Consider the following 22,237-nt stretch of genomic DNA (forward strand, 5'->3'; position numbering starts at 1 on the left):
TATCCAAAATACAAAACACATCAGGTAATTGCAACCACTCAATTACACACCTGAAGGCACTTACTTGCAAAACTGAACACCAATCAGCCAGCTACAAAAGCCCTCAGATTAGCCATTTCAAGAACTTTGCAACCATGGATGGAGGGAGAGCAAGAGGCAGAGATAGAGCAAGAGGAAGAGGAGAAGGAAGAGGAGGACAAGCTCAAGGTCAAAGAGGCCATGCATGGACCCATATTTCTGATGATATAAGAGAAACTTTGGTGGATCATGTCATCAACCATGGCCTGATTATGAGGGAAACTTGGCAGAGAGTCCACCCACATCTAAGCCGCTTCACAGTGGCATCTGTAATAAGAACATTCCGACTAGAAAACAGGAATGTCTTCACCTCTATACCTTCTACTCTACTTAGATGGTATTTACAGCATTGTACTACAGTATATCACATTAACACATCACCTGTACAGGGTATTGCATGGTGCCAATGCTCCTTTTGCAGCCAAAGTTGTAGTTTTTGTAAAACATACCATGATTACTTATATTGAGATGTTTCAGTACAGTGGGTGATACAGTATATACAATAAAGTTCTGTAGGCAAAAGAAGCAAACCAATGACAATTTGTGGTTGTATTTCTGTAGAGTGACTAAAAGACCTTCTGGGAGAGGTCGCCAACGCCTGTTCACACAACAGCAGAAACTTGCCATTGTGGACCTAGTGAGGTCCTGTGGCCAGACCCCAACAGACGGCGGGATCCATGAGCCCACGTAATGCACAATTGCCATGATTTTCTGTGTTTTTTCAATTATTATCATATTTTTTTTGCTTTAACCAGATTCATGTAACTGCAATGTACAGTGCTGCAATGTACAATATTGAGTAGGCCTTTTTTTTTGTTTGTTTAAAAAAACTGTAAGCGCACAGATATAAATGTGTATAACATAAGAACATGCACAGAGTCATAGCATTAACGAGTTATAGCAGAGTAATCAAATATCTATTCACATTTCACGATTGTTGAAGATAACAATTCAATCAATTTGTTTTAAAAACATTGAAATTGTATCTTTTGCAGTCAAATAAAATTGCGAAATGTTAAAACAATAGTGCCGGACCTGCAGAAACCTTCACCATGCAGCTTGGACCTTACAAGCCTCTTAGACAACTAAGCTATGAGTGCCCCATCTCTGGCCACACTATAGTCTACACAACACATTAAACATAATCATTCACACAATGGGCATTAATTGAATAATATTACTTTCACTTTAAAAATTATGCACTGTCACGTTAAAGCCAGCTGTCACAGTATATGTTTTCATTCGTGGTGAAAACGTTTGTCGTAGTACTTGTGCACCTTTTTTGGATGTCTGTGTCATAAATAAAGACACAGTGTGTTAAAAAAATTAAACAATTTAAACTCTGCAAAATCTGCAGATCCGTCTCCACATTATTGTAATCAAATGCATTTCTTATCACTTGTCTCATCAGTTCAAATAATTTGAACACCTTTTTTGCTAAATGAAGCAGATGTTTTGAGTAAAATTGTTTAATGAACAGTCTACTATGTGACTAATCAAGAATGCAACTATAATAATGTAGGCTATCCTGCACTCAACGTAAACACCACTATAGGCCCAACACATTAATGTCCTCTTTAGTCAAACTTTATAGTTTGAAATTATGAATACATTTCCAGCCTTTATACAAAAATATTTTGGGAAGTATCACATAAATCATACAATTGTGTTTAAAGGTAGTATTGTGTTGTTGCCATTTAGGGTTTGATTCAATTCGAGCATTGAGTTTCTGTGAATAAATGTATAAGTATAAATGATTTAATGTTTCTCAGGGTGTAATAGCGACCCCAGCAGGTGAGACACGAAGCCCACGCCGTTCTGCTCTCGAGTCTCTACACTACACTACACTCTCACTCGAGTCGAGCTCTTTGAAACTTTCTGTTCTCCTGAAGGCCTGTAGAAGTTTTTTTTAATATTATTTCTGTGTTAATGTGTCTTTGGAGAACAAGCAGCCTGGATTAAACGCGAAAGGATTGTTATGAACAGATCCTGATAACGTTAGTTTATGAACTGTTTTGTCTGTTGAACAGAAAAGTAGTCTTTGTCTGACAACAGCTGATTCAAGGTAAGAAACACGCTGAAAGCAAATTGTTTGTCGGTGTTTACTTGACTGCTTTATAAATATACAGAATATAATTTGTATAATTGCTAATAACTGTAGGCTATATGTAAATATAGTAGCGTCTGGTTCCGTTCGCTTTAGCAGTGATCGAGTCTTTGATGTCAGCAGTGATTGTTTTATCAGATCGATCAAATAATACAGATACAGATACATTGGAAAGCTTGACTATAATCTAATGAGTAGCCTAGAGTGAATATAAAGGGTTTTCAAATATACACGACTGGAGGGGTGAGGCGTTACCGCCGCGTCTCTACAACAGAAAATAAAATAGATAACGTTACTGACTTTAAAAATAACAACTCAGTAACGTTAACATGAATTGGTGTATACAGATGGGGAAATAAAACATAAACAGAGTAATAATATAATCTAGAGACTGTAGTCTGGACAGGGCATTTTTAACTCTGTGTGTTGTATGAAAGAGTCAGATAACTTACTGGCATGTTGAAACAGGTCTGTGTGCGCGTGCGTGTCTGTGTCAGATAAACGTCACTCTTCACAGACTTTAAACTTTATATTAAAGTTTAATAAACCCATTAAACTTCATAAATCTATAAGTGAAAACTATGTTCTGCATGGCAAAGGTTTAGTCATAATGCTAGTATGGTGTTTAGACATGGCAGTTTCAGTAATAAGCTTTGATGTTTTTTAAGTATCTTTGATAAACTTATGAATGTCATGTACTATGTGAATATGATGAACTTATAGTGCTAATTTTCCACATTACATTTAAATGAATACTAGTTAAGTAAAAAAAAATCATTAATCAGTGCTGCTGTTTAATAACTAGGTTTGTTGTTTACAGTTGATCTTTAAAGAGTTGATGTGAATAGCAGTGTGTTTGTCTTTCATTAACACCTAAACTAACATATACAAGTCTGTTTTTAACTTACTGTTTTATACATACACACACAAAATAAATGAAGTCTACAAACCCACACTTACTTGTATTACTGTATTTGAATATTACTATATTTGAAAGTGTCAATATTTCGTATTTGATCATTATCTATTTGATCATGCATTTTGTGGGGATTGTCACACAAAGATGGCCATTGTAGGTAAACAAAGTAATATAAAAAATTTAAACTTGTGGTATTGCTATACAAATATTTTTTAGTTAAGGAAATGGTAAACTAAATTGGATCACTTTAAATAAGTTGACCTTAAATATAATATAATAATATATCTAATTATTTAAACAAGTTTTTTTAAACATGCAAGTTAAATGTGGGTTTTTAGTCTCCATTATATAGTTAAGAATTGGAGTATTACTTTTGCATTATTCTATTACTAACAAAATTAAATACATCCATGTACTCCATCCTAGACTATGTTCATAATATAGTTTTATAACATTTTTTTTTTAATACATGTGGATAACTGCATATACTGTCATGTACTCATTTCTAAGCCATATTTCAAAACTGTCATGCTTTTGTTGTTCTTCTGTTTTCTTGTTTCTATTTCATGTAAAGCTGCTTTGGAACAATGCACAATTGTGAAAAGTGCTGTATAAATAAAAATGAATTGAATTAAACTTCTATACTACATAATATACACACATTTTATACTCATATATTGAGCAAAATGTTTTTCAAGCTTTTTGAATAACAGCTCAAGATTCAAATTTGGCCGCACATAAAAAACAATATCAATTTGCTGTGGTTTTTCGATGGCTGTGTCCGAAAGCTTGACTGAGGCAATGACTTTGGAGGCATGACGGCATCTCAGAGAAACGCATTCGGACAGCCTTTATAGGCAGCGTTCTTTCTGAAATATAAACAGGGTGTTTTGTGATAATTAATCCCATATTTGAAAACTATAATATTAATTTCTCACTAAAAATGCAATTAAAGTTATAAACAGTAAAAATATAACCTTATTAACACTACATTTGTGCTCTCATTCTTACATTCTTAGCCACCATTTTATTTTTTCGAACTCAACCATGCTTGACCAATCGCATTCCCGTACACGCCCACATATAAAATTGTGACAACGAAAGTATCTTAGGAGACAGGAAGTAAACCTAACATTGGATTTAGATGAGCCTTGATGCCTTCCTGCCTTTGCATCATTTTAGAACTTTTGGACGCAGCCGATGCATCGCTGAGTCACGACGCATATGACGATTAGTCATTAAACACGCAAGAACCAATGAGTTTATACATGCTGCCATATTTGAATCTAGGGCCGCTTTTGTGTAAATTCCAATCTGTCTTTGCAAATGCATGTTATAAGCGACTCAAACTGAAAGTGATTTTAGATTGACTTCCTACTGATCAAAGAGCTGCAGTACACGAAAGAGTTGTTCATAATATCACCTTTACAATTCTGAATCAATATCAGACAGGTATTATTAGCTTATGTCACGATTTATCAGTTGCATTAAGTTCATGTCTCTTTTTCTCCAGATGAGGCCAAATGATGAAAAGAAAGAAAAATGTGGGACCATCTGTCTGAAATACCTGCTCTTCACTTTTAATTTCCTGTTTTGGGTGGGTATATACCTGCACGAAACACTTCCTCATGCAATGGGCCCTTATTTATCAAACAAACTCAGCGTACATCCAAGTGAAAAAATCAGCTTACGACAACGCTCACGTGTGATTCATTAAACTTTCGTATGTGGCCAATTCTGTTCCATGAATGAACAGGTGTTGATAAACGTGACAGCTAAAAACAGATCATCATTTGAATATATTACACCTATATAAATGAAGCCTCGCGCTCCCACGGTATACGTCATAAAGAAATGTAACCCGGCCGCGCAGAGAAACGTCTCCATGGATACTGAACTTTGATCTTTCAAGTTCAAACGAAATAGCTCTTAAAGCAAAATAAAAGCAAGTCAGGAAAATGCAGTTTGGAGCCAGATCACTGAATGTCTTCCAATAATAAAATGATTAAAGTAATTACAATAATAATTTTAATTGTAGTGTTTTTTAGACTTTAGAGCTGTGTAGTATAATTATTTTTATGATGACATATTCTGTATTGATGCATAAAAATGTTAAATCATAAAAATACGTTTATCTTTCTTTTCAGAAGGACTCCTTCTCTCTCACGCGCGGGCACACAGTAATGCATGTAAATTAGACATGGGCCAGTATAAGATTCTGGAGGTATGATAACCTTTAGCAAAAATATTTTTGTTGCGGTATTGCCATTACAACAACACTAAAATATATATTTTTAATGCCAGGTAAAAATAAAGTCTTTAAATTATAATATGCTTTCAAAAAAATATATATAATATTTTCGTAATGTATATTAAATGTAAACATCAATATAATCACATGACTTCGTGATTTAATTAATTTTGTATAAACACAGCTCATACCTTGGAGACGGTATCACAGAACATTTAAGTGGTTTTGAAACCTTGACTGTTTAAAACCTCGGTATACATTGAAACCGGTCACCGGCCCATGCCTATGTAAATTAAATGCAGTCTCATATATTTCTGAGCTTGGCCAGCAGCTTAAAGCTGTTGAAATTGTTAAAGCCATATAGTCAGAATGTCCTTTTTACTATATTCACATTATTTAACAATGACATATTTTATTCCAGCAGACATTATAGGGCTTCTTTACACCTGGTCACTTATCTGATCGCACAAAATACACTTTGTTACCTCAGCTTAGAAACTTGCAACGATACTTGTGCAACTAAAGGCAGCACTTTAGGGCTTATTATACTTCTGCGTTTTTCATTGAAGGCGGAGTGCACGATTTCTGAAAAACGCTTTGGAAAACGGAGTCGGGCCGACTACCAAAACACACTTATCAGCAGTAAGGTGCGTGTCTACTAAACAACACCGTTGCCTGGGTTGCGTATGTGGGGCAGGTCTATCAACCGAAGGTCCAGATTCTATTGGGGTAGAGGCGTGTTTGATTAGGTGATTTTAAATGCCAATATTGGCTTTCAGAGATCATGGACTCTGCCTTTAATACTTCTGGGTCGTTGTTCGTGTCGAAATGTAATTACACATTCAGACCACTAGTAGGCAGTATCTATGCGTGTAACCGACCGTTGCAGTGCAACAGCCCATAGATATGTATAAAGGCTAGATGTGTTACGGCTGAGTCTCTAACGTCATCACCTGGCGGCCATCTTACCACAGACAGCTTGCTCACTCCTAGCATTGAGTTTTAATGATGCAGGTACTTTTAAATGACCATAACTTGCTCAATTTTCTACCAATTTTCAAACGGTTTGGTTTCTTACGGACGTTATTAACGTGGCTATGATCCTGGATGCTTTAACATGTTTCATGAATTCTTTTTTTTTTTTTTGTATTAAGTATGCAGTGTCATAGCTACATCTTTGACGTTTGTTACAAACCAAGACGTTTGAAAATCAGTAAAAAATTAAGCAAGTTATGGTCATTTAAAAGTACCTGCACCATTAAAACACAATGCTACGAGTGAGTAATCGCCCTGTGGTAAGATGGCCGCCAAAATGCAGACCTTCCATGCGAGACATCTAGCCTTTATACATATCTATGAGTTAACCCATAAAAGAAGCAGCAGCTTGTTATTTGAGAAGACCAGCTGTGATGGAGGTAAATGGACAGCGACGATTGTTGCAGTTTGAGTTTAATATCCACCATCTAGTTGGCTCAACTCTCGTTTCCAAAGCGTTTTTCAGATGTCGTGCACTCCGCCTTTAAGAACTATAATGAATGGCTGATAAAGAACAACAGTGAGCTTCTTCCTGGGTTCATGACATCGTAAACCTCTGAATTCAAAGAAAACCTAACCCCATGAATTTGCAAAACAAAAACCAAAAACAGGGGGCAAGGCCTTGTTAAACTCCTTTAGAGAAGATGACAAAACAGCAGTTACTGATGTGTTCTAGAGATTTGGCTTGATTAATATGCTGCCGTATCTACGAGGAGCTAAGCATTGTTGCTCTCTTCCTCGCGCACATTCATCAAAACCAAAATGGCGAAAGGTCAGAAGACCAAATCCTTTACAGTAAGGAAATGTTTTCCATGTTGTTACAGCGATGCCCAGCTGGGATTAGCCCACAATGCGTCCGACTCCATTGAAGCGATTAGTTTTGCACGAACGGTTGAAACAACAGATCTGTCCAACATCAGTCACTCACAACATCTCAGAAATGAGAATGTAAATGTGCTTCGTGAGTGTTTAGAAAGATCTGCCTGAAATAAGTCTAAACTAATAAAAATAGGCTTTTACTGTGTTTACTTTATGATATTATTAGCATGATTATATACCTAAATAGGTTTTTTTCTACAAAGCAATGAAGGCCATGGTAAAAAAAATCACAGCTTTTTTGTTAAGAGAAAAAGATATGATGACAGCAGAGTGGCCAGAAATATCTGTAATAAAATAAATTTGACTTTTATAAAACACTCTTTGTCCTCTTAATACAGATTAAGCTTCAAAAACAAGTGGAGAGCTTTGTCCTTGTATTTGTCTACACATGCAATGTTACACAACCGCATGCTTGTAGTTAACATACTTAAATCGAGTTCAAATAAATCTGTGCCGTCTTGAAATGTGTGTGTTTTCAGTTGGCTGGAGGTGCAGTTATGGCTGTGGGCATCTGGACGTTAGTTGAGAAGAGTGACTATATCAGCCTGCTCTCCTCAAAGATCTACGCTGTCTCTGCATACATACTGATTGTGGCTGGGGTCATTGTCATGATCACTGGGGTTTTGGGCTGCTGTGCCACCTTCAAGGAGCAAAGACGCCTTCTGAGAGTGGTAAGAAACCCATTGAAATGTTTCCTATGGGACATTTGAGGATTGCATTTCAAGTTATTATATGTCTCTCAGCATAGACAGAAATACATACTGTACAGAGGATTAGTTTACATGGTGGGCAGAGAGTGTAAGATCTTAGTGTACATTACAGTGTTTACCCCATAAACATAGTTTGTCCATGGAAATGTGAAAGTAAACCTGTGTAGTCATTGAAAGGTAAGTTGACTCAAGAATCTGTGAGCGAGTCATACAGTGAATAATCAACCTGAATGCCTATAGAGGGTATGCATACGAGAGCTCGCCCTGTTGAGTGGCAAATCATTCAACAAAATGGCTGGGTTTCATAGTGACTGCTGCGAAAAACACCAGTAAAACTGACTATTATCAGCTTAAATTGAATTTAGTTGGACTTGATAGCAGAGCTTAGTTACATTAGTTACATTTTCCAAGCATCTGTGCTTTATTAGGATGTTGGTCTTGGGAAAAACATTACTTCACTACATTCTAAAGCATATCATCATACTGTGTATTCTTTAATATTACATATTCAAATTTATTTAATACCTAATTACATTAAAATTTACTTGAGTAAAAGTACATTCATGTACTTGAATATTAAATGTAAAACAAAAATGTATTGTTTCTGAAATGTAATAGAGTAAAAATTATGATAATATGCTTTGAAATTTGTTTTCCAAAGAAACACACGGATAAAATACAAATACTTGAAAAAATATGTTTAAGTAGAAAGTAAAACCTCTGCTTGATAGTGACCCTAGCAACTTGTTAATGCACCTTTGGTCTGTAGATGTTGCAATGAACGATCAATTTACATCTCCTTTCAGTGTTTTTTGGCAGTCTGTAAAACAATAGCTCTGAATTCTTGTTAATCTGTTAATACAGTCTATCGCACAACAGCTTTTTCCCATTTCGGCGCGATTTCCCCATGTTTTCGCTGATTTCACACTGTACTCAAATGCTGCTGCTCTGTCTTTTGCCACTCAGTGGGCATAACCGCAGTAATTTTCGCTGGAGGTGACCTCACGTGCATACCCTCTATTACTGCTCATTTAATTTACATGACCGCCAGGTGGCGCTAAAGGGCAAAGGCTGCAAGCTTCAGCCAAACTTCATTAGCTTCTGAAACTTTGGGTGAATTCACAGTACTCCAAGTATTCTCCTGTTATTTTATAATTTCCTCTGTTTTGGCCGATTACAATGTAAGCTAGAATGGCATGACTGGCAGGCCTCGTACTAGGATTGCTGGACTGGGGGGACTTTACAACACCAGCAGTTTTTTGCCAAATAGGATTCATCCACTAAAAAAGCTGGCTTGTTTTAATCCATTATTGGGTGAAATATTGACAAACCAAATGGTTAAAATAATCTAGAGTTTTCTTGAAATAAAGTCAAAACTATAGAAACCCCTATTACGAGACATCTGCAGATAAAGCAACATATAAATAAGGTACATTTTATTTAACAATTTTATATTTTATATACAGCAGCTGAGGGATTTGTGTGTTTAAATCACAGCTCCCATTGGAGTACGAGCGAGAGATCTAATGCAACACATTTAAGGAACAGTATGTATGATTGTGGCCAAAACTGGTATTGCAATCACAAAACTGGTGGCCAATACATAAAATGACAACATAAACATCAGTTGAGGGCTGCAACCAGGGATGGGCAGTATTTCAAATACATGTATTTAAAATACGTATTTGAAATACAAAATAGTATTTTGTATTTTGTATTTTAAAGCCTTTGAAAAAAATGAAATGTAATTTGTATTTAAATACATTTAAGATGAGTATTTTTGTATTTTTAAAATACTCAAAATACTTTGAGCCAGTCAACCAGTCAGGGTGCTGTTTTCATGCATCAACTAGTTCAGACTAGACAACAGAGTTTAGGTAAGCAAATATATCTGTGCAGCTTTTAGTGGGCAATAATTGAATTATTGGGCGTGATGTGATTTGTGTTATTATAACTGTCGCGAAAGGAAATTCAAATTCACACTTGCACGTTGGTAGGCAGTTGCACGCTACAGTTGCACTTGCACATTGCACGACTGAGACAGAGTGTGAAACGGTGACAAATAGGCCTACACTTTTGACTTAAAGGAAAACCACAGTTTTTTTGTATTTTACCTAGACATTTTTTAATATTTAACTTAGATAAATTAATACATAACTATCTATTTTCAATGCATGGAGAAAGAGCACTTAGGAGTGATGATGTTACTGCGCCAGAGGTTGAAGTGCTGCAAACTAAGTGCTCTTCCGCCATACATAGTTCTTATTTTTTATTCACTAAAACGTTTTATTTTGTGCCACCATACTTACTCGTGTAACTACTCATTTAACAGTCTTTAAATAGGGAAAACATTGAAGTGTTTGGTGGATTCTAAATTCTTCCCTGTTTGGATCCTAAGGAATAAATGGGACTAGGCTAAATGCTAACACATTCATGACACGCTGTGCAAAGATGAAGTGCACATATTGAAAAAAGATAGGCATGCATTCATTCATCCAAGTTGAGGCAAGAACACAGCAAAACACCGAAAAACTGTGGTGTTTTCCTTTAAAGGCTCTTTCACACGTGACGCGGCAAGTGGTCTAATCAGCACACAGTTGCTGATTTCTTTTTAGCTTTGTGCAGTTGAAGCCTTGTTTACACTTTTGCAATTCGCATGGCTCTACTCTACGGCGTGAACCTGCGGGCTCCTCAGTAAACAAGACTTTTATGCTTGACGTGCTTTCTGTTATATAATTCTGTAAATGACAGAGGGCGACTCGTGAGTAATTGTTCTCAAAACCATCAAAAAGCAGCGATGAGAGAAAGTAGTTTGCCGAATAATTTGTCAAACACTCGTCTTGTGAGAAGTAAATACGTGGATTTCTTCACATATAAACTGTTTAGGTTGTGAGTCGACAACACATTAAAAAGTTTTTATGATGTTTTTATAAAACATCACTTTACTTGAATGGGTGTTCATAAGGCTGACATAACACATTCATAATCATGACATGACACGTGTCATGAATATGATGGAGATTTTATGGACGTTTATGACAACTGTCATTAAGATTGTTTGAGATGTCTTTGTTATGACAGCTTGACATTAACCCATACATCACAACTTGTCATGACAACTTGACATTAACCAAGATAACATAACTGACCACTTTTTACCAGTGATACAAATTGAATTTGTCATTAAAATGTCATTAAGTGTTAATATTAATAGTTTTATAACACCATCATGAATATTCTTCAGTTCATAATGTTAATTTGACTGAGTATTAATAATATTTGACATAGTATTAACACTTAATGACATTTAAATCACAGTTTAATGTAATGTTAACCCACAAAGCTAGGTAGTTTATTATGATAATTATTGTTTATGATTTATAACAAGTTGTGTTGTATTGGTTTATGTGTCAAGTGGTCATAACAAAGATATCTCAAACAATGTCATCTTTGCATTAAAAATTACATAATTGAGTAAATGACACTTAATGGCAGTTGTCATAAATGTGCATAAAATCTTCTTTATGTTCATGACATATGTCATGTTTATGAAGGTGTCATGTCAGTCGTATGCACACCCCTTCAAGTAAAGTGTTACCAGGGTTTTCTTCTAGTTTTTTATTTCCTACAGGGCAGGGGAAACCAAGAGGCACGTAAAATAAAACGAAAGTTTCTAAGCAGTTGCACACATCTAAATGCTTTTTGGCATTCAGAAATAGACCCAGATAGATTTCAGCCTAATAGGGATACTTGCACTGAAACACCAATTTCACATGTATTTTGTGTATTTTCAAAATACAAAATACTGTATTTGTATTTAAATACATTTTTCCTCACAGTATTTTGTATTTGTATTTAAATACATTTTTCGACACAGTATTTTGTATTTGTATTTGAAATACATTTCCATGTATTTATGCCCATCTCTGGCTGCAACTCCACTTAAATGACAATATCCTGGTCAGACCACTGTTGTCAGTGATATAAGTATTTGAAATGAAAATGATTTCTTAATGTCTAGTGACATGTCAGGGCCATTTTATGATTAATTGATATACATTTCTTACATACTGTTCCTTTAAAGTATGGATGAGGAAAAAACATCAGGTGCCCATGTTATAGAAAGAGGAAAGATGAGGAGAAACGTACAAAAGGTAAAAGTAGCCCTATGTATGCCGCTTACTCATCTCAATATGAGTGTATAATGAAGTAAATCTAATATATCATTTTGTTGCTTATGTAGTAATGAGCAGTAATATTAGTTTCTGCAGAGATGGAAAATAACCAATTTAATACTGTGACTGTGAAAAAAAAATTTAGGCTATAATAGTTCATAAATGTATTCAGGAATTGAATTTGTTAGTTTAGTGCAAGGTTTTAAAGTTATTTATTTAAGATAAGGTTAAGAAAAGATTTACTTACTCTTATAAAATAACGAGTTAAAATAATTAAAAGCACTGTTTATATTTTAAGTATTATTATATGTTATAATAATATTAAATGCAGTACATATACTAGAAATATTGCGTTTTTATGTTAAAATAGCTCTGCGGCCCTCCGACAAGATGTCCATCTCAGAAATGGCCCGTAGTCAGTTTGAGACCCCTGTCTTAGGTGAACATAGATGAGAAGGTACCTGGATATGTAGTATCGGATCAGTATAGGCCAATCCTGAATCCCAGGTATTGGTATCAGAGGCAAAAAAGTGGATCATCCCTATTTTAAACTTGACATTAGGACGTTTCCCTGAACTCGGTCAACACGACTCGCTGTCAGCAGTCTGCCTTCATCCAGAAACAGCTCAAATAATTCCACAGCAGCATATAAAACTGTTACAGGCACAATCATAATATTTCTGTCTTCACCACGACACTAAATAAAAACAAAAGAACAAGAACTTGTTTGTCATTTAAACCAAGTAAATTAAAACAGTGGACAGTATGGAGCATTTTCCCGGACAGGGATTAGTCTAGTCCTAGACTAAAATAAATGTAAGAGCTGTCTAAACTGAAAACAACTTGCACTGACATATCTTAAAATACATCAGTGTCCTTTTTTTTGCAAAGTAATGTTTTTAGTAAGGCATGTTTGTTAATATAATAGTTATATTTCCTAATTAAACTAAGGCCTAAACCTGGTTTAAGCTAATCCCTGACCAGGAAACCACCCCTATGTGTGAGTTCATCATTGGGCTGTGTGTGAATAACAAGCACAATCATTAGCGAAACTGCATGTAAACAGAGTGGTTATAGCTCCAGTCATGTAAACATCTTATTGCCATTAAGTCCTTACTCTGATTATTGGAAACAATTGCATTATTGGTTTACATCAAGCCCGGCCACTGAAAAAAATGATTCATTGATTTTAATAATTTTTTTTAAGGTAAGTGGTTGCAATCAATTTATTTAAGCTACATTTAAACAAAAAACATTAGTAACGTAAAATAAAATATAAAACTTTTGTTTGAATGTAGCTTAAATAAATTGATTGCAACCACTTACCTTAAAAAAATGTATTAAATTCAATGAATAATTTTTTTCGTGGGTAATCGGGAGAACTGGGAGAATTCCCGGTGGGCCGCTTTACTTTTGGGCCGGACACGTTTTTTGTTGTTTTACATTTGTCACATTAGTGAGTTTATCTTCTCTTAAATAACACTACACACATTCCGCATTCTGACACAGCAACAATTAGATTTCATCAATTTTAAACTGTTCTTGGTTAAGTTTGTTCTTGGTTAAATTGCTCACCGAATGTTTATTATGCTGTTTTTAATATCTGCTCCTCTATTCGTGTCCGGGCTGGCTGGCAGTTTATCAGTATCACAATAATATATCTCTATTACCCATTCTGTAAACCAACCACTTAGAATATTGACAATGGCTTTATAATGTAAATCTACAGGGCTTATATTAAACCTTTCAACTTGAAATTTCTTCTCAGTCTTTTTATAAAAGCTATGTTTTATCATGTCAACGTTTACATTTTGTGATATCTAATGTTCCTGTCTTCTCTTTGTCAGTATTTTGTTTTGCTGTTGTGTATTTTCCTGCTGGAGATCTTGGCTGGAGTTTTGGCCTACATTTATTACCAGCAGTTGAATTAACCTTGTTGTTCTTTTATAAGAATCTGTTGTGAACCGAGAGTTCGTCTTTTAATATTAGATTTTTTATACAAAGTATTTTTCATTACCTTTTATGCATGTTAATGTTAATTTTAAAATGTTGTAGTTGAATGAGGAGCTAAAGGTGAACCTCAGAGAGACCATGGTTCAGAAATACAATCAACCGGAGCAGGATCATGTGACAAAGGCTGTGGACAAACTACAGCAGGAGGTTAGACATCTTCATCCTCACAGTTATATGTATTTTATAGACTCCAGCTATCATAAACTGATCAAATTACTTATCTCTGTGTGTGTCTGTCAGTTTAAGTGTTGTGGAAGTAACAGCTCGTCTGATTGGAAAGAAAGCGCTTGGATTCACTCTTCTCTGAGTAGTGGTCGTTTTGTCCCTGATAGCTGCTGTAAGAGCCCCATTGAGCTCTGCGGTAAGAGGGATCACCCCTCAAACATATATAAAGTAGAGGTGAGTTTCACACATTACGTCTTTGATCTTTACTTAACTAATAGCTGTAATGGTTTTTAATACTTTGGTTTGATAATACAAATGATTTGAAGTTTAGTCCTTAAAGGACATGACATTTTTCTCATACTTTACTCACACACAAATCAACCTAGGTGAATATGACATCAGTTCATTCTGGTTCTCCAGTCTGATTGGCTCAGAGCCGTGCTATATTCCTCCGCTTCAACATTTGTATCATTCCGACTCTAGTGAGGGAGGCTGGAAACACTTACAATCACATATCTGTCACCAGAGCAGGAGTGTCACGCATTAAATTGCGCCAACATTGTTTTTAAAGATTTTCAGTGTGTCACAATCAGTTCCCTGTCTCCTTAGGCCATGAATCAGTGGAAGAAGTGATCATCCCTGGGTCTTATTCCATTCGAAGATCAGAGCTATTGATGTGTAAACGTTTAAGGGAATTGCGTCTCATAGCTGGCAGATTAAATACATTTGACGAGTAGAGCAATGACAACAATCATTCTCTCTTTATCCGGCGTGTTTGTTTGAAAACTTATCATTTTCCACTGGCTCTGATGTATCCGTGTCTGATGGTCAAAAATGAGATTTAATTTGTTGTCGATAGATCTAACTAGTTCTAATTTTTTATTCGCTTAAAAAAATCGCCACGTTTTGTTTTGTGCCACCATACTTACTTGTGTAACTGCTCATGTAACAGTCTTTAAATAGGGACAACATGGAAGTTTTGTGTGACTTCTAAATTCATCCCTGTTTGGATCCTAAGGAATAAATAGGGCTAGGCAAAATAACACATTCAAGATGCATTGTACTCTTGAATGTGGCAAAACGTGGACGTGTTGTTTGCGACCCCCTTCGCATACAGTAGTGTTTCTTGTTTTATGTATAGTGCTTTGGCAATATTGTAAGTACACACAATCATGCCAATAAAGTACCTTTAAATTAAATGTAGACTGTTAACAATCAACTGTATACTACTATGAAAATGGGTTTAAATTTAATTCTGCGTGGGATTGAGGAGGTCTTAAAAAGTCTTAAATCTAACTCTTTAACCTGCAGATACCATGTCGGATGAAATGTTAAATGATTGAAGGTGACCACACTACGCTAGAGTCAGGGAGTTACAGATAAATGTCTTTCAATGTGTTTGTATTTCAGGGTGGCTGCATCACAAAGCTGGAGAGCTTTATTCTGAATCACTTACAGATCATTGGTGCTGTGGGTGTGGGCGTCGCCTGTGTACAGGTCAGTCAAAATACTGCGCATCACAGGTGTTGTAGAAAGAAGATCTTTCAATGTTTGGTCGCTTCCTCTTTTAGAAGGTATTAATGTTAAACTGTGATATATATATATATATATACCCTGGACAACAAAACCAGTCATAAGGGTAACTTTTGAGCTATTAATTTATTGAGATTTATATCATGTGAAAGCTAAACAAATAAGCTTTTCATTAATGTATGGTTTGTTAGAGTATGACAATATTTGGCCGAGATACAATTATTTGAAAAGTTGAAAGTGGAAAATTTAAATACTGAAAAAAATTCTTTTTTATGAAGCAACGCATATTAAAGATCACGTTCTTCCTGATCCAATTTTTTCAAACTTTAGATAGTGTGTAATGTTGCTGTTAGAGCATAAATAAAAAAATGAAGTTCACTGCCAGGCGATATATTTTCTTTAACATAATTCCCCTTTCAAAGCCTACAGCGAACGGCCGGTTTGGACTACTTTACTTCCTGCTTTAATGACGTCAACAAAGAGTATAGAAGCACAAGAGGGGAAAGTCAATAGAACGTTCCATTGCAACACCAGCGCCCAGCATCAGCCCTACGAATCCGCCATTTTGGAATGAAAGCGACTCGGGGGTCAACTAGAAGTGATGGCAATATCAGCTACTTTGTACATTAAAAGATCAAATTCAAACTGAATGATGATTACACAGAATAACATACAATCAGACCAGTGATCATTAATCTCTTTTTACAACTTATTTTCAGATATTTAGACAAGTCTCCACTTTTATATAGGCTAATTTTACATACAAACATACCGACATAAACTCATCCACATATAATATTTTGGCTCCATATACATACACATATTCACACATATACATCTGAATTGCTCGAAATGGATTAAGTAAAAAAAAACACAGTTTTAGGATAACAGACAGAGCAATGCATCATACATAAGATTATTATGTTTGTAGCGGGATATAGGGGATTAATATGTACAGACTTTGAATGCACCTTCAGGTGCTACTTGGACACGTCATCAGTGAAGAACCCGGGGTCATGGGGTGTTTCGGGTCTTTAATCTTCATACACCCTCACCCGGGCGACCCAGCCAGGGGTGATCAGTCCCCGGCTTGTGTCCAAGTGGCATGTTGCTCCACGGATCCCCCCTACGGATCCACAGCCACCGAGAAGCCCTCTCTGCGGCCTCTAAGATGTTTGTGGTGGCTTTTTTCAGTTGCAGTCCTTTCACTCCAAGGAGTTTGAGGGTTCGCAGCAGAGAGCGTCCAGCAAAGCCTCGGCACCCAACCTCGACTGGCTCGCAGCGGGCTTTCCAGCCGTTGTTCCGGCACTCCGAGCTGAGCTCTGCATACTTTGCCTTCTTGCGCTCGTAGGCCTCTTCAATACGGTCTTCCCAGGGAACAGTTAATTCCAGGATAACCACTTGCTTTGTAGACTCAGATGTTAGCACCATGTCTGGGCGGAGAGAAGTGGCTGTGATGTTACTTGGGAACTTAAGCTGTGTTCCGAGGTCGACTTGAAGCTGCCAATCAGGAGCAGTGGAGAGGAGCCCCCCCATCGAGCTAGGCCGGTTGTGTTGTTACTTCTTCCCAGCTCTAATGAAGGTGATTGTTTGTTTGGGGGCTGCCTTGGTTTTGCTGAGCTGGATCGCTGTGCATATGGAGTTCGCCAAAGACTTCAGCACCTGGTCATGGCGCCAGCGGTACCGCCCCTCCCCTAGCGCTTTTGAGCAGCTGCTCAAAATGTGCTCCAGTGTGCCCCTCTTCTGGCACAGCTTGCAATAAGGAGTGTCTGCCAGACCCCAGGTGTGCAGGTTAGCTGGGCTTGGGAGGACGTCATAGACGGATTGGACAAGAAACTTGATCCGAAATGGCTCTGCTTTCCAGAGCTCTGCCCAGGATATTCGGCATAGATCTACATGTTCCCACCTGGTCCATGCTCCTTGTTTGGGCATGCCAGCCATTTTGGTATAGCGTTCTTCCTCCTCCTCTGCTCGAATCTCGTCCTGAATCAATCTGCGCCTCTCTTTTCCACGAGCCAGATCGTAACGTGGCTTGGGAAAACAACCAAGACCAGCTCGCCCTGTTGCCACTGAGCCCACCACCGTTTTGTGCCTTAATCGTGCCTCTGCTTTAGTGACTGCTTCCTGCGCCCGACACTTCCTCCCGGTCTTCACAAGTATTCCTGCATCTGCGACTTTTCTGTCTCTGGAGTCCCTGTACATAAACACCTCTCTGGAGCGGGTGACTTTGAATTCCTCCGTTAGTCCAGTCAAAGGAAGATGCAGCTTGGTGGAATGGCTATACAGGGCAATGCTGCTCAAGGACCGAGGGAGCCCCAGCCATTTTCTGAGGAACTGGCTGATGGACTTCTCTAAATCCTCGACTGTTGATGTTGGTACCTCGTAGACTAGCAGGGGCCAGAGTATTCTTGGCAGGACTCCGTGCTGGTAGATCCAGGTTTTAAATTTTCCGGGGAGGCCAGATCTGTCAATCACTGTGAGCCAGGTAGACAGGTCGCGCTTGGTTTGTTTTATTGCAGCTGAGTCCTTCAGGGAGCTATCAAAGATCTTCCCCATGCTCTTGACCAGTTTTTCAGTCACCGATGGAATCATGGTCTCTCCCAGGGCAAAGCGGAAATGGTCGGACACTTTACCCTTCTTTAAGACCAGAGACCTGGACTTAGTAGGCTTGAAGCTCATTCTTGCCCAGGAGATGAGCCGTTCAAGCCCCTGGAGGAGCCATCTGCACCCTGGAACTGATGTTGTCATTACTGTTAAGTCGTCCATAAAGGCTCTTATAGGGGGCTGACGGGTCCCAGATCTTGACTTGGGCCCTCTGCATTCCACCTCGGCTGACTTTACAATCATGTTCATCGCCAATGAGAAGAGAGATACGGAGATTGTGCAGCCGGTGATTATCCCCTTTTCAAGTTGATGCCAGGAGGATGTTACTTGCCCTGAAGAGACTCACGCGCTGAAGTTGTCGTAGTAGTCCATGATGAGGTTGCGAATCTTCACAGGAACATGGTGTCTAACCAGTGTGATTTCGACGAGCTTGTGTGGAATAGACCCGTAGGCATTTGCCAGGTCAAGCCAGAGAGTTGCCAGATCTCCTTTGCTCTCCTTAGCCTCCCGGATTACCTGTGTCACCACTCCTGTATGCTCCAGACATCCAGGCACTCCTGGGACTCCTCCCTTTTGGACTGAGGTGTCAATATAGGTGTTCTTCAGGAGGAAGTCTGTCAAACGTTTGGACACTATTTTGAAAAAGATCTTGCTTTCAACACTGAGCAGCGAGATGATACGAAACTGATCAATGTTGCAAGAGCCCTCCTCCTTCGGGATCCAGACTCCCTCAGCATACCTCCATTGTGCAGCGACTTTTCCTCTCCGCCAGATCACCCTCAGGATCTTCCAGAGACGTCTGAGGAGCTTCGGGCACTGCTTGTAGACCTTATAGGGGACCCCACTGGGACCGGGAGCGGAGCTGGATCTTGCCGATCTAACAGCATCTTCCACCTCTTTCAGCGTGGGTTCAGCACTGTCGAATTGGGTCCCTGGTTCAGGTGGCGCCACCAAATCCCTACAAGGTCCGAGGTCGTGGTCCCTTGAGGAGTCACTAAAGGTGGCATGGAGATAGTTGTCTATCTCCTCTACTGTGCACGCGAGGTGGCCACTTCGCTTCTGGCCCAGTAGTTTCTTGATAAAGCCAAAGGGATTACCAATGAAATCACTGCGTTTCCGAGCCCTTTCCTTGCCCTTCCTTCGGTGCCGTTCTGCTCTTCTCAGTGAAATGAGTCTCTTCCTTATGATGTCTGTGAGTTCTGACAAGGCAGTCATTTCTTCTTCCTTGGCCATCTTGAACTGACGTCTCAAGGATTTTAGTTCTTGTCTCAGCTGACTGATCTTGACTTCTCGCCGATTGAGCGTTGCTGGATTACTGTCTCCTCTTCTTTCCTCAACACCAAACCTCTCTGCTCCCATATTCATTATGATGGTACACATGGATTGGAGCTTCTGGTCGACCCTACCTTTTGAGATGGATTCCAGGCACTTGTCTACATCCTCATCCAGCTTGCGCCACTCCTTGTTGTTTGCGGCAGGCCACTTCACCCTTCGGTGTTCCGATTTCCTGCTTGGTGGGGGGTTTAGTTTGGCTTGGAGGTTCCGGGTACTGTGGGGAGATTCCGGACCTGGCTCCTCCTCCGTCTCACCAGGTTCGGCAGCCGGCATGACAGTAACTACTGCCCCAGCTACCGTACCTGAGCGTAGCTTCACTTGATCACTCCTGAGGCAGGCCATCATCCTGGTGGATCTTCAGGCCCTTCAGGTTTTTGCAGACCTTGCCGCAAATGCAGACTGCACACGTATTCCGTTGTCCATTATCTTGGTTCGTTACCGGTACTTCCGTCCGTTTGGGATACTCACTCTCCCCCCCTCTCGGGTATCCCTGGGGGTATATTTCTGTAGGGTTCTTCGTAGCTTGCTATAGGCGCTCCCTCACAGGAGCTGCAGGTCGGGGGGCTAGCCCTCCCTGCCCCGATTGCCGTCTTTCCGAGCTGTCAGCTGTCTCTCCAGCCGTCGCCACTCTATTCGTGGATGTCATCCAGACTTTCCTGGAGGTCACTGGCTATGCCAGGTGGGTTAGAATTTGAATACACCTTCAGGTGCTACTTGGACACGTCATCAGTGAAGAACAAAATATATTTCATACCTAGTGGAGTTGGTAACTAATAATAGTAGTAAATGTGTAAAGTAGCATAAAATAGAATTACATAATAAAGCAAGAAAAAACGACCTCAAATGTGTATTTATTTAATGATTGGATTCAACAACTGATAACAACAACAAATAAACGCATACATACAAGACAATACAGCGTTTCGTGTAGGTGTAGCAAGTGAACAACATTTTAATTTAAGAAACTTAGTATTGCGCTTCTGATTTGGCTGTGAGATTCACTGAGAATGAATTGGCTGTGAGAATTTTCATTACAAAATGGCGGCAGCGCTGCTGAAGTGCTATAGTGACTGTTGCCAAAAACGAATGAGAGTTTCCCCTTTTGTGCTTCTATACTCTTTGACGTCAATAAAACAGTTTTTGACTAAACTCCGCCCACAGGAATACATCATTCGCCAGCTAAGCTCAAACGGCTCAGGCTAAGCTAAGCTGCTGTCGAATCACAACACACTAAACAAACTACACAATCAGAACTCATTACGTATTTCAGAAGGAGGGACTTCACATAACAAGGAAGACATCAGCCCGCTTTTAGAACAGTGAATAGAGCACTATACAGATAAGTAAAATGTGAAAAATACCACATTTATTTACACGTGAAACATGAACACATGTTATATTGTGCACTGTAAACACAATCAAAGCTTCAAAAACACAGGAAGAACGGGACCTTTAATGAAAATGGAAGTTGTAAGCTTTTACAAAAACCAAACTTGAATGGGAAATCCCCAAGGAACGGGTAGGAAAGCACAGTTTGTAGGCGAGTTTCTGGCCAATTTTGATCGCGGTTTTGCTGCATCCACTCAAAAGAGTAAAGTTTTGATTTATTTACGATGTAAAATGTTTTTCCTAGTTTTACAACACTTGACTGAAATGTTTCTCATGATCTTAAAAATCATTTAATCTGAAGGTGTATCCCTAAATGTTTGAAATAAAATTTTTGTAGAGAACATTTCTAAAAACTTAGACAAAGGGTGACAACACTAACGATGATCAAATATAAGGAGAGTTTTGATTTATTTGCAATGGCTATTAAGTTGAGACCAAAAGCAAAGTTATATTTTTGTTATTCTAGAGTTTTATTGAGTTTATTGTTATACTATAATGTGGAAAAACATTGAGTTTGTGTTGTGAAACTTTTGAACAGTAGTGTGCATTTAGTGTGAAGTTGCAGTAATCGGTATTGATTGCACTGACTTCAATTTTAATTTCATCAACACATCTTTGTGTTTCAGATTGTGGGCATGTTTGTCACCTGCTGTTTGTATAGGAGTCTGAAAGCAGAGCCATACTGAACAGATAAAGTGCACATCATCATCATCATCAAATCTACTGTAAAACAGAACGGAGATAATCAACGATGATCTCATTTCTCTTTTATCATGCAGACATGTTTACACTATAATGATAATGCATTGGTCATACATTTCAAGTACTACTGAGCTAGCACAAAAATATTTACATCCTTTTATCCTTATTGTTTTAAAGATTCAAGGGATTTTACTAACTTAAGCATGTTTGCTTTGTATTTTATATATAAAACAACTACGTATCTGTTGTTTTGTCTATGTGTGCTTTTTTCCTGTTTTATGGATGTCACAGCTTTTATTTAAAATATGCTTTGTAGAGTTTTTAATTATGTGAGGGTCTGCC

The 22,237-nt window shown here is 38.2% G+C and overlaps 1 protein-coding gene across 2 annotated transcripts; it reads left to right on the forward strand.

Moving 5' to 3' along the window:
- The first annotated feature begins 1,858 nt into the window (after nucleotides 1-1,858).
- Nucleotides 1,859-22,142, forward strand: cd151l (CD151 antigen, like). 2 transcript variants are annotated; one of them, XM_073853289.1, is made up of 9 exons: nucleotides 1,859-2,143; nucleotides 4,618-4,701; nucleotides 5,252-5,328; nucleotides 7,749-7,940; nucleotides 14,002-14,074; nucleotides 14,208-14,314; nucleotides 14,408-14,566; nucleotides 15,743-15,829; nucleotides 21,820-22,142. In XM_073853289.1, exons 3-9 carry the CDS (start codon nucleotides 5,305-5,307, stop codon nucleotides 21,877-21,879), a joined length of 702 nt encoding a protein of 233 aa, XP_073709390.1. In that variant the 5' UTR covers nucleotides 1,859-2,143; nucleotides 4,618-4,701; nucleotides 5,252-5,304; the 3' UTR covers nucleotides 21,880-22,142. The 2 variants fall into 2 exon arrangements, with proteins under 2 accessions (XP_073709390.1, XP_073709389.1); XM_073853288.1 differs by lacking the exon at nucleotides 5,252-5,328 and having other exon boundaries at nucleotides 1,864-2,143.
- The last annotated feature ends 95 nt before the right edge of the window (nucleotides 22,143-22,237 follow it).

Source organism: Misgurnus anguillicaudatus, chromosome 15, assembly GCF_027580225.2.
Source record: "Misgurnus anguillicaudatus chromosome 15, ASM2758022v2, whole genome shotgun sequence".
NCBI lineage: Eukaryota > Metazoa > Chordata > Actinopteri > Cypriniformes > Cobitidae > Misgurnus > Misgurnus anguillicaudatus.

Coding starts and splice junctions, on each gene's coding strand:
- cd151l (XM_073853288.1), top strand. CDS start 4,618: ATGAGGCCAAATGATGAAAAGAAAGAAAAATGTGGGACCATCTGTCTG. Junction 14,075..14,207: donor GGCCTACATTTATTACCAGC/AGTTGAATTAAC, acceptor TTAAAATGTTGT/AGTTGAATGAGGAGCTAAAG. Junction 15,830..21,819: donor TGGGCGTCGCCTGTGTACAG/GTCAGTCAAAAT, acceptor TTTGTGTTTCAG/ATTGTGGGCATGTTTGTCAC.